The 13,435-nt window shown below is 45.2% G+C and overlaps 1 protein-coding gene across 1 annotated transcript in view; it reads left to right on the plus strand.

The window, feature by feature from the left end:
- Positions 1-4,270: 4,270 nt before the first annotated feature.
- The window catches only part of MCTP1 (multiple C2 and transmembrane domain containing 1), a 532,324-nt gene continuing 523,159 nt past the window's right edge, over positions 4,271-13,435 (plus strand). Inside the window, 1 exon segment of the mRNA XM_038532320.1 lies at positions 4,271-4,880. Coding sequence (XP_038388248.1) covers positions 4,272-4,880 — 609 coding nt within the window. The 5' untranslated portion in view covers position 4,271.

The following is a 13,435-nucleotide window of genomic DNA, read 5'->3' on the forward strand; positions in this document are numbered from 1 at the left end:
TGGTTCTGTCCAAGACAGTCTTGTCGCTCACAGGGCAAGGACATGAATCAGTGCATCTTTTGAAGCCTCTTTCAGTTATTTTATTCTATTTATGCATACACTTTGAAACTAAAGAAGGTTTGTGGCTTCAGAATCCCTAGACCTGGGACCTGCTAACTACTCAATGAGTGACCTTGCAAGATCCTGTCACATGCCTCAGAATTGGTTCCCTCATCTGTAAAATAGGGTTGCTGTGAGGATTACGCGTAGTAAATGACGCAAACCATGTAGCTCAGTGCTTGAGTACTTCATATCTAGACAATGGCTAGTCCTGTTGCTTCCATCCTCCGAACATCTTGGGTCTAGAATTCAACTACTCTTCATTGCTCCTCAGCTAAAGCTCAAAGCCACCCTTGTCCTTAGGGTATTTTAATGAGTGACAGCTCCTATCTAAACTCTGTTTCCATCCATCTCCACTGAATTGTCAACAAAAAGACCAGAGGAATCTTTTGAAATGCAAATTAGATAAAAAGGAAACGCTCCTCAAAGCCCCCTAGTGGTTTTCCATCCACCCAAATCCAAAGTCCCCCCCTGTTGCCTCCAGAATCCTACAGGACCTGGGCCTTAGCCGCGTCTGCAATTTCTTCCCCTTCCCTGCTCCTCTTGCTTTCTCTGTTCGGGCTACTTTGTCTTCTTTGCCATATCTCAGTCTGGGTAAGTTCGTGCCTTGACCTCTTCATATTTAATGTTCCCTCTTCCTGGAAAAATTTTCCTTCAAATTCGCTACTTGGTTCACTCCCTCACTTCCTTTGGGCTTGTTGCTGACTGTTACCTACCCATCCTCTTCCCAACTTCCTGTCTATCAGTGTGTGATACATCTATTAATTTCCTATTAATTCAAGCAACAGATGCTCCATCAATATTTAAGATGGTTAGCAAATTATAATAAAAAGAACAGCTAACATTTATTGGAGTTTTGCTATGTGCCATGAATTTTGCTTTCCCTGGTGGGTGGCAATCTATCTTCCTGGTAGGCTCTGTCGCCTGCAATAGATCTTGGCTCAGATGATGCCTCCAGCAAGAAATCTTTCTTAATCAGTCAGGCCAGAAGTGATTCTTCAGTTCTCAGGGATCAATTTGTACCATTCCCTTTTCCCTTGTGTTGTAGTGTTTAAGTATAATAAGACATTGGACATATTGTGTACAACTTTATATAATACAAAATTTGTAGGACAACCTCTCATTTTAGAATCCATTTTAACTATTTAGGATAAGTTACATATGTAAGTTACATATACATACATATTTAAGTTGTTTAATTGAATTCACATTGATGGGTAAGTGTCACTTGGGATGGATCCCAGATCCCAGAACCTAAAATCTCAGAGTTAGTATTTTCAAGGCAAAGTTAGGTGGAGGATAAAAATGAAAATATTAAACTACAAAATTCAATTAAATACATCATTAAAAGATTATATGAATATAAGGCTGAATTGTATGGAGTTATCTCCATGGGTCTACAGATCTGTGTCATATAAGTGAAAAATTGACATATTTATAGAGTTTTGGTAAGAAGGAGTGGTCATTTCTTCTTTCTTCTTTATAGTCATTCTGTATTTATTTTCTCTCTGCTTTTGTTGATCATGTCTTAGAACTATTAGTGACAAAATAATTTTCCTGTGTTATAGAAAAAAAGACCTGTATATTGCAGTTCTTTTTGGACTATCATGGTGGTTCCAAACTGAGGTCATTTTTTTGTGGTTGTGGTACTTTAAACTTGATTGTAGAAAATCTCAGGCACTGAGCTAAGTCCTTTCTCACTTAATTCTTATAACAGCCCTATGGGGAAGGTAGGTGAATAGTTAATCACATCACGTTACTCTCATGTTTAAAAACTATCTAATGGCTCCCCATTTCACTTAGTGGAACCTCAAATCTTATTGGGGCTGTGGGACCCACCCCACCAGGACCTTCTACTGTCTTACCAAGTCTTTCACCTCCCTCCACTCTATATGCCCTTGGACATGCCTAACCAAGCTGCTTCCTGCCTTAGGGCCCTTGCACCTACTGTTCCTTCTGCCTGGAATTCTGTAATAGATCTTTCAATGACTACCTGTCTCATTAAGTTTCAACTCAAGTTTTAGTTTCTCAATAGACTTTTGGTTTAAGAAACAACAACCCAGACGCCTTTGTATGGGGTTGTCAGATTCAACAAATAAAAAATACAAAACACGCAGTGAAACTTGAATTTTGGGGCAGCCTGGGTGGCTCAGGGGTTTAGTAATGCCTTTAGCTCAGGGCCTGATCCTGGAGATCTGGGATCGAGTCCCACGTCTAGCTCCCTGCATGAAGCCTACTTCTCTTTCTGCCTGTGCCGCTGCCTCTCTGTCTCGATGTCTATCATGAATAAATAAATAAAATCTTAAAAAAAGAAATATTAAATAAATAAAAATAAACTTGAATTTCAGATAAGCAACAAATAATATTTTAGTATGCGTTGTACGATATTTGGGATGTACCTATACTAAAAAATTATCTGCAATTTAAATGTAACTGGATGTCCTGCAGTTTATCTGGCAACCCTACCTCTCTACCTCCACAGCCACTCTGTTACGGTGCCGTTTTATTTTTCTCCATGGGACTTTTCCTATTAGAAATTCTGTTTACAAAAAAATAAAATAAAATAAAATAAAATAAAATAAAATAAAATAAATAAAATAAAATAAATAAAATAAATAAATAAATAAATAAAATAAATGAAATGAAATGAAATGAAATTCTGTTTACTGGGGATCCCTGGGTGGCTCAGGGGTTTAGCGCCTTGCCTTCCGCCCAGGGCGTGATCCTGGAGCCCCGGGATCGATTCCCGTCCGGCTCCGTGCATGGAGCCTGCTTCTCCCTCTGTGTCTCTGCCTCTCTCTTTCTATCATAAATTAAAAGAAAGAAAGAAAGAAATTCTGTTTACTGTTGGACCCTCATTGAAGAAGGGCTCCATGAGAGCAGGGGGGCCCTGTCTGCCTTGTTCACAGCTTCATCCTCAGAGCCTATCATATTGCCTGGCACATAGTAGGTGCTCAAGAAATATTTTTAAATAATTGTTATAAAGGAAAAAAAAGACTAAAAAATTAGGATGGTAAGACCTCCTAACGTAGGGCATACTGCTAGCTGGGAGATTGGAATCAGACAGCATGGTGCCAAGACTCAGGAACTCTTCTGTTTTCCATCCTTAATGGGGTGGAGGGTAGTGGAGGAGGGTGGAGAAGGGGTATCACCTGCTTTTCAAGAAGCTCACTTAGTAGAAGCAAAAGACCTTTCCATCAGTAGATTTAGGGAGAAGCAAGGTCTGAACGAGCTGAACAAACCCAACTGCCTTTCAGCGAAGCAAACGGAGTAAACGCAGGCGAAAGAAAACAAGATTCCCTGCGCGTGGCGCGGCGTGAGGGGCAGTGGGCGTCCTGCTCGCCGCCGGTGCGCCGTGGACCCCCCGCACCTCTAGGGCGAGCCAGGTCCCGGGGCAGCCTCCGGGACCCCGTAGACCCGGACACAGAGGAGACCGCCCCAGCCCGTGCCAAGAAAGAGCAAAAGGAGGGCGGAGGGGATGAAGTCAGGACCGGAGAGCTCCAGGTCTCCGCGCGGCCGGGCGGGAGCAGCCGTGTGGGGCGCCGGGCTGCGGGCAGGCTCGCGGGTCGCTGTGGGCGTCCTGAGCCCCGCGGGACCCACGAGGGCCACGTGGGGGGCTGCGGGCAGCTCCCGGGGCGCAGCCGGCCCCCGCCCCCACCCCCGCGAGCCGGAGCCGGAGCCGGAGCCCGAGCCGGGTCCCGGGCGCTCCCGCGGGGCTGCAGGTCGCGCTGGTCTCAGTGCCGTGCGCCTGCCGCCGGGGGTGCGCGCGCCCAGCTGACGCCCCGCTGACGCCCCGCCGCCAGGTGCTGCCCCGAGGGCGCGGGGTGCGGTCCCGGGCGCCGCTGGCCGCGCACGCTCGGGCGCCGGGAGCTTCTGCAGCCAGAGGGAGCCGGGGCGCGGCCTGGGGGGCCCCGGGGGCCTGGAGCTGCGGGGCGCGGAGCTCCAAACTTTGCGGACCCCCCCTCCCCGGCAGGTGCGGGAGGAAGAAGCGGCGCGGGAGCCCGGCCAGCGCCCCCCTCGCGGTCCTGAAGCCGCCGGGCGCTCCCGGCTTCTGCTGCTGCGCCCGCCGCCGCCGCGGGGCCCGGGGAGGAGGTGCAGCCGGAGAGCGCGGAGGCGGCGGCGGAGGAGGCGGAGGAGGAGGCGGCGTGGAGAGGGGGAGCCGGGGGCGCAGGATGGAGCCCCGGGAGGCCGCCGCGTCCTCCTCCTTCCAGGCCCGGCTTTGGAAGAACCTGCAGCTGGGGGTGGGCAAGGGCAAGGGCGGCGGGGGCGCGCGCGCGGGGGGCCCCGAGCGCCGCACTGCGGACACCCCGTCGCCGTCCCCGCCACCCCCGGGGGGCGGCAGGTGGAGCGGCTTCAAGAAGCGCAAGCAGGTGCTGGACCGCGTCTTCTCCTCCTCGCAGCCCAACCTGTGCTGCTCGTCGCCGGAGCCCCTGGAGCCCGGCGGGGGCGGCCGAGGCGAGCGCGGGGCCACCCTGCGCCGCCGGATCCGCGAGCATTTGCTGCCCGCGGGCAAGGGGCCGGGCGCGGACTCGGCTCCCTCCTCGTCCTCCGCCTCGTCCTCCCTGTCCTCCTCGCCCCAGCCGCCCGCGAGGGGGGCCCGCGCCCCAGATGAGGGCGCACGGCGTCGGGGCCCCGAGGCGCACTTGTGCCATCAGAAGAGCTCGTCCCTGCCGGGCACTGCCTGCCTGGAGCAGCTGCTGCAGCCGCCGCCGCCGCCGCCGCCGCCCCCCGCGGAGCCCGCCCGCAGCCCCGAGACGCGCGAGGAGCCGGGCAGCAGCCAGGTGAGGCACAGGTGCGCGGGCCACGCCCCCGGCCTCGGGGAGACGCCTCCCCGGGGAGGCGCGGGGCAGCGGGGGTGCCACCGGGAAATCAGGTCGTGGCAAGGACCCCTCCCGGGCCTGCTGGGGGGGGGGGTGGTTACAGTTCTGACTTGCGCCCCGACCGTACTTTTGGTAGAAATTACACCTCCGGCCGGAGGCCATTGGGGGCAGCTTTAGGAGCCGCCGGTGAAGACGACAGGTAGGAGCCAGGCAGGAGAGGGCTAACGCCAGACATCAGATGGGCACTTTCGGGGGGAGGTCCCCTGGAAGGACTGTGTTAGCGAAGTCTCTCGCCTTCTCCAAAGAAAGATCGAGCAACTTAGAAAAGAAAATTTGCAACCACGGTTGCAGGGTGCGGAGGGGCCACCTTTGGAAACCAGTGGCTTGCGGGAAGGAACGGTGGTGCGGAGAGGTGGATTATTGGAGACGGTGAGGTCCGTGTTCGGGGGAAACCCTAAGAGCCAAAGGCTGCTCGTGCTGCCGCGCGCCCTTCCTAGAAGTCCCGGGGCGCGAGTAGATCGCGGCCCAACAGGTGCACGGCGGGAGCGTGTGGGCTGAGGTAGACCAGCTGCCCGGCCTCCCCTGAGCGTCAGCAGTCCTCGGAAGCAGTTGCGTGTTAAGTCTGTTCTCTAGGCATCGTGTTGCCTCGTTGGTCAGGCAGGAGTTAAGTTTGGTCCCATTAAGAGTCAAGTGAAAATGAACGATTCTTAAGGCGTTCCCCTGAGCAGCTGCTTTTTATTCCCTGGGTTTTGCAGAGGCGATGCGCCCCTTTTGTTAAGACCTGCAAATTGTGTACCTGCTAGCAAGGCATTTTGAAAGTTTCCGTCTCGGTGGCCTGAAGAACTTTTTTTCTTCCAGTACGTCTTGGTTTATTTAAATTCTCATTATTCTGACTCTGATTAATTATTCTTGAACTCATTTAAAGGTTAATCTTTTTAAGTAGGTTAAAAGCCGGGCTCCAGAAAACCTAAGGCCGCGTTTCAGACAGCGTGATGCAGGAATAGATGGGCCATCAGTTGAAAGTTCTTATGGTTTATTAGCTGCTTAGTATAGTTTCAGAAAGCAAGCTGGGATACAGGTGGATAACCTGCTGTTACTAATGTTCTAGAAAAAGTTTTTAATTATTCTGGGAAGAGTAAGTAGAGAGCCCTGACAAAGAGTCTAAATAGCTCTACTTTCCCTTTTATCTTGAAAGATAATTGAATAGAACTCGTGTGTCTGGTTTCAAAACTAGAGTAAAAAGTGGTCTTAAAAGGATGTTTTAAATTCAGTATAGATGAATGCTGTATATTTTAGAAGAATTTACTTTTGAGTGTGCACGTAATCCCGAGGCATAAGAACTTTAGAGTTGGGGTACTCTTTGCAGTGGTTTTTATTCACTTTTATGAACAAAAGTAATGCAACAACAAATAACTGAATTATTTTGAAGGTAGAGAGATTATTTGATTCACTAAATTACTTTGCAGGCCATTGAACCAAGATTCTGAAAGCAAAAGCGGACAATTCTTTTTATATATATAAATTTATTTTTATTGGTGTTCAACTTGCCAACATATGGAATAACACCCAGTGCTCGTCCCATCAAGTGCCCCCCTCAGTGCCCGTCACCCAGTCACCCCCACCCCCCGCCTACCTCTCCTTCCACCACCCCTAGTTCGTTTCCCAGAGTTAGGAGTCTCTCATGTTCTGTCTCCCTTTCTGATATTTCCCACTCATTTTTTCTCCTTTCCCCTTTATTCCCTTTCACTATTTTTAATATTCCCCAAATGAATGAGACCCTATAATGTTTGTCCTTCTCCGATAAAAGCAGACAGTTCTGAATTAATCTTTATATTAGTTTTTACCAGTTTTCTGACACTCAGTTTTTTTTTTTAAATATTGCTATGTAATTATGAATTTTGTACACCAAAGACCTAAGCCTGTTTTGGAGAGCATACTAAACTAGCATTGTGTGTGCCCTCACGGTATGCTGGGCACTTTATAGCCTTACTGGATCTGATCCTCCCAGCAGCCCTACATGATGGAAGTTCTTGTTGCCATTTTATGGATTAGGAAACTGACATTCAAAGACATTAAATAACCTTTCTAGGGTCACATGGTTAATAAATGATGGAGGTTCTGTGCTAAAATTCTCCTGAATCTTTTTTACATTACTATAACTGCCTTTGACCACTTTTAGAGCTTATTTTGTTTCCAAGATGACTTCAGTCCTGTGACTAATGCTTGCAAGTTTACGTACATTCGGAGGGTTTTCCCCACTCCCTGGAATCAGTTCTGTGATGTATTAGCTATATTAAGTTGTTCTTTTCTCTGTGATACATTATTTCATCTTTTATTACATCACATTACAAGTGACATTATTGAGGATACCTTCTATCTTCTAAGGAAGCTTTCGTTATAAGGAGCCGGCATCTCAAGGAAGATAAAAAGAGTAACAAAGCTAAAATGCGTTTCAAAGAATAGATGAAAGGTGGGGTGTGGGCAGAACAGTAGCCCTGAGGGGCTAGTTTAAGGCCACACCCAGTCCCAGGAAGGGGCACCTTTGTTGCTTCCCTACACCTGCAGCTCCTGGAGTCCGTTCCTTGAGAAGTAGACAGCTTTTTCTGTTAGAAGCCACAGATCTGGCTTTCAGCAGCATTGTCTCACCAATGCAGAAGCAGGATTTCTAAGTCCTTTCACGGACCCTCTGCCCAAATCTGAGAGTCAGGCTGGCTTACCTTGTGATGAGGAAGAGAAAGAAATCGAATTGGGCGCTGCAAGTAGAAGAGGACCCCCTTCTGAGGACGGTGTCCAGGAGTAGGTTGAGCTGTGCAGCACCCTGCAAGCTTCCTGCCTGGCTCCGAGATCTTTCCTTGCTCTCCCAGTCCCTGGCCTCAGAACACACTTGGGCTGGGGAAGGGAGTGCCTAGCGTAGGCAGATTCCTGTGTTGTTCAACAACAGATAGGGGCACATGAAAGGAAAGGTAATAAAAGCATTAAAAACATCTTCAGATTGCCTAGATAAAAAGAACTTTCTTTCAAAGAAGAAAGAAAATTCATTGCAAAAATAACCCAAATGTCTCAATTTTTCGCTGCTTGATCCTGGCATTAGCCATGTTCTCCAACACCTCCCTACCTCTCCACTTCCCCCTCCAGCTCAGCATGAGGCCACAACAACATATGTGCATAAACTCTGACTCTGGGTGGAGGTGTTAAGCAAAAGCAAAAGCAAAAGCAAGAAAATAAAAAAAAAATAAAAAATAAAAACTACATCAGTTTGAACTGATGGGGGAAAGAGATTTGGAAATCACTGATGTACAATGATTAAAACTGAGCAAACCTCCCAGGCCCTTACCAGCCCTCTTGCTACTCTGTGTTCTTTAGCCAAATACACCTTTGGGAAGACACTTTTGTACATGTTGGGGCATGTACGTTATTTAAAATGTTCTGCTTTGAGAAAAAGAAAAAAAAAAAAAACATTTCTTCCCACTGATTCTAGTTCACGTGCTTGGCCATATTGTCATACCAGATGCATTTCATTTTCTGCAACACAGTTGGGAAAGATGCTTTCTCAATTTGTGTGCATATCAAAAATATGCCAATTTTATGTATTCTGTCTTGATGAGTTACTAAAATTATATTTTGCTAGAATCAGGAAGCCAGTATTTTAAGATAAAGAGTGAAGAATGAATATGTCACAGTTTTTTAGGGCTTTAACAAAAGCATGAAGTTTATGAATGCTAAACTTTTATTGTTTTTTTCTTTTAAATTCATTTTGTTAAAATTGCTTCTGTAGAGAAGCAAAAAAGTTTTTGTCAAAAAAGTGGCTATTCAGGGTATGATAGAAATGTTTCAAAACATAGTAAGAAGAATATTCATTCATTGGGAAAAAATTCCTAAAATACATCTGTAAGCTCCCACAAAAAGTATAAAAAGATTTTCTAAGATTAAGTCTATACATGAAGTGTATCTTGGCTCATTAACTATCTGACCTTTTAGAGAAAGCATATATTTTTAAAAATGATTTAAAAGTGTGATTTGGGTTAATTTTTGCTATTTTCCAGGTGTCTCTAATATTACTTCATAGACTGTAACTTAATCTTGGGGAAGACACAAATGTGAAGAAACGTAATTCCTAATGTAAATGACTTAAAATCACTAAAAAACCAGTACTCCCCAAAACAAGCCCTAAAAGCAATGTTAATAGCTTTTTCAAAGTGAGAGAGAAAGGATGAGATCTTAGGAACTTTGGAACAGGTCATGAAGTTTGATGTGTGATAGCTTTCCAAAAAAATCACTGGAGCATCAATTTATTGCAGAGAAAGAGAATAAACAGTGACAGGTTTACTTTGGAGTGGAATTATTTTCCTATGACTTTTATGTTCTATGCTGCGGATCTGGAAGATCTGACTACAGCTATGAATCTTGTATATATGGAAATATTATCAAGTAAATATTACGTGAGCTCAGTAAACACTAGTAATTGCTAATGTTTTATAGTATAACAGTATATTGAAGTTTTGCCACTGCCACCATTACAAATAAGTGGGTAGCTGAAAAAAATTAATGGGGAAATTTGTTGGTCCTTCTCATTTAAGATGTAAATTCCTTTACTTGCATTGGTGGCAAAAGTAGCCTCAAGTTAACTGAGACAGTACTGGTGACATCACAATTTCACAAAGTAATGAAAAAATCTTATACTACCTTTGGCAAGTATTTGCACATTGTCCTGGAAAAGCAAAAATAAATTCTTAGATAAAATAGGATTAATAGACTCATAAAGATCATAGGACAAGCACTCTCCCTTTTTTCTTTTGCTCTGTCATTTGGAAATAAGGGATGATTTCACAAAATTAAAGGTTAGTAATGTATTTTTTGTAACTCAGAAATATGTAGTGTGGTTTCTTGACTCATGATTATCAAAATGTCAACTCAAGAGTGACGAAAAGTAAATAGTATGTCTAGGTAATACTGTAAGCATTGACAAAATCTGCATATTCAGAAGTTTGGGTCATGTACTTTTTATTAATTATAGCTAATTGCAGTGCATAGTCGTATGCTTTAGATAAGCAGAAATTTTTTGAAATCTGACTTTTTTTTTTTTTTTTTTTTTACTGGAAAACTTACTAAACATTAGGCATTTCCTTGCCTCAATCAGCCAAGAATCTTAATTAAAACCTTTTCTTGGTAACTGAGGGTTACTGTTTGAATATTGACTTTTTTGTTTGTTTAATGTGAATGAGGTAAATATTCTAGTTGTACTAGAACTTGCTTTAGATAACTTGTTTGTTTTTCATAAAATTATGGTATGAAGCATATGTATTTAGGACAAATTTATCTTTCTATATAGTTAATTATTGAAACGTGTGAGGTACCCTTTGTGTCATTTTTTCTGCTGCCAAATCTCTATTGTTTTTGTTTGTGATTTTGAATTTGTTGGAATCATTGACAATCGTGCGTCTATTTCCCCTGCATGATTAACTTTATGTGACACTTGCTTTTTTTTTTTTTTTTGTCACTGTCGACCATTTCTTCTAACTTACAGTGCTTTTTATAGGTCAGATATGTAAAGTGATTACTATCCCTCAACAATCGAAGATTTTATGCAAATGGTTTCCCCCTCCAATGTTACCAGTTTCTTACATTAGAATTTTTTTTCAGCAGGTTATCAGGCCATGATTTTCCTCATGTCTCCAAATATGTGTATTTAACATTAATTTGAATGCAAACAATGCAAAAAACCTGTATTTTCAATATAAGAGATTTAAAAGTCATGCACACTGCCTTCTTGAGAGAACGATATTCCTGTGAAGTCTCTTTAGATATCTTATACCAGCTTTATTTCTCATTGTCTCATCCTTTTAGGGAAAACTACAACACATGATAGACAAATGGACCCTCTGAATGCGTTGGGATCAATGCGCCCTCCTAATCCCATAGGTTTTATTCAGTGAGGCCCCATCAATATGAGCAACTCACCCTATCTTAAGCCTGAGCTACTTTCACCAGCACTGCTAGAGTAGGATTTGGCAAGCCTTAGTATGATCGACCTGTCTAATCAGCATTGTAGAGGGAAGACTACTCAATAAGTGGTTGCTGAGTGAATGAAGGGATGAATGGATGGGCTAGAGCTATTCAGAAGAAGTTCTGGAAAAGTTTCAAAAGCACTTTTAGTTACATAATGATGTTCCTGCCTTCTTGCTTCCAAGTCCTTTTAAGTCTGGCAGATGTATATGACCTTCTCCTCTTCCCTAGCCAGTGGCTTGGCTTTTCTCAGCTTGTACTTTAATTCTTGTTCATGTCTGTGGGTGTGAAGGGAGGACATGACACCGACTCCCTGGCCACCATATTGTATTCTCATGGAGGATGGAGGAGTGATTTCTACTTCTCAGGTCTCTGGCTCAGGGATGCATTTCTGGGTGCCAGTCTCTGACCCTGGGTATCCTGTTTTTTGCACCCACATCTCCTTTTCTGACCTCTGATGTTACAACCCCATATCTGGATTTCTAACACCTTGCTGTCATAGTCTCACTCATTTATGATCTCTAAGTATTGATCTCTGCTTGGATCTTATCTCAAGATAATTTTCTGTCTGCATCACTGCCACTTCTCCTCAAACCCATCCCCTTGAGCAAGATCAAAATCCCAGTCTCGAGCAAGAATCCTGTCCTCAGTAGCCTGGTCCATTCTGTGGCCTCTTGAATGTCAAGTGTGTGAATTGTGGTTCAGACATTTGGTCGGTTGCCTTGCACAATGACTACATGTTTATGAAACACTAAAGCCTCCCTCCAGAAAATCTGCATTGCCAGTTAATTGCATTTGCCTATAAAAGGTGTTTTTATACCTGCAGGTTTGGACAGTCGTAGCTTATGTTTTTGGGGAACACTCTTCATTATCTCTGTGATCCTGCATTCTTCCTTCTGAATTTGAAGTCCTCACAGTGCCTCCTCTCTAACATCACCCTTTTCCTCGGTCCTGCCTGCTTTCTTCTTTACCCTTAATTTTCTCTCCCTCTCTCTACTTGTAAGATGGTTTTTGTAGTGAATCATTAAGCATCTGGAACTGTGCTGCCTCAGATGGAGCCACTAGCCACACATGGCTCTTGAATGTTAGATATATGGCAGATTCCAACTGAGTTGTGCTCCAAGTGTAAGATGCACACTGGATTGTGAAGGCTTAGCACAGAGAAAAGAAGGTAAAATATCTCATTAATTTTTATGGTGCTTATACATTGAAATAATATTTTGGATGTGTTGCATTAAATAGAATATATTATTAAAGTTAATTTTACTTGTTCCTTTCCTATTTTTTAAAGGTATGGCTATCAGAATATTTAAAATGATGTATGTTGGTCACATTTTGATGTCTAGTGGGCAGCACTGATCTAGAACAGGGATTCAAACTTCGTTGCACACAGGGGCCATCAGAGAAAAGAAAATGAGCTTAGAGGGCTTGATGGGCCCGTGGTGAACCAGCGAGCCCTTGCCTGATTTAAGGGGGGGCTGCTTTTCAGCTCCAACTGGTTATTGTCAGATAGCGAAAGAAGCGTTGCTGCCAGAGTTCTTGGATTCTTTAATCCATGCCAAAAGTCTGGATTTTCATGTGAGATCTCCAGGCTCTTGAATTTTGGGCAATTATTTGAAAAAATATTTTAAGTTGTAGTCCAAATACAATCTATTTCTGGACTGAATGCAGCTATCAGAGCTCATGTCCAATTTGTCCTGTCCTCTCCCTGTGCCAGGCCCATGTTATCTGGGACATAGTAGATGTCAATACATTTTACAAAATAACGGAATCAGGAGTGGTGGCACGGAAGCCAGGATACAGAGGGCAGAGGGAGGTGTGGAAAGAGATGCTGAGGATGGGGAAAGAAGCCAATTGGTTTGGCTCTTTAGGGGATGAAAGAAAGTAGTAGTAGGTAGTAGGAGAGTGAGAACAATGTCAGGATAGGATGTTTGGAAGAGCTGGGTTTTTTTTAATGAGTATCACCTGTGTGGGTTGAAAAGGAGGAGCCATTAGAGAGGGAGAGGTTGACATTTAAGGAGAACAGAAGGATAAATGAAGGGGGGAGGTACCAAGGGGCATGGGTCCGAGTGGGCCCCGAAGCCTAGGGAGAGTGGTAGCTTCAGCCAGAAGAAAGGTTCCTCTTCCATTGCAAATGGAAGGAGACACTGTGGGCCCAGATGCAGGTAAGCAGTAGGCTTAGGGTCAACAGTGGAAGAGTGTGCCCACCTGGTGGCCTCTGCCTGCCTTGTTTTGGAGTGTGGTTAGGATTTGCCCACGGGGGTGGGGGCACAGTACTGCCACAGATAAGTGTGCTGTGTACTCAGAACCCGGGAGTCAGGAGTGGGTTCTGGGAAGTAGAGGTGAAGCCGAAGCTGTGCCCAGACTGTGCAGCTGAGCAGTGCATCCGGCCCAGCGATTGGGAGCCTGGAGGCAGCTGGGCCGGGGAGACTGAGTCAAGTGAGGAGCGGAGGGGAGTCCTTGGCAGCAGGGGCACAGGATCCCAGTGGGAGCCTGCAGCTAGACAGAGACCT

This window comes from Canis lupus, chromosome 3 (assembly GCF_011100685.1).
Source record: "Canis lupus familiaris isolate Mischka breed German Shepherd chromosome 3, alternate assembly UU_Cfam_GSD_1.0, whole genome shotgun sequence".
Lineage (NCBI taxonomy): Eukaryota > Metazoa > Chordata > Mammalia > Carnivora > Canidae > Canis > Canis lupus.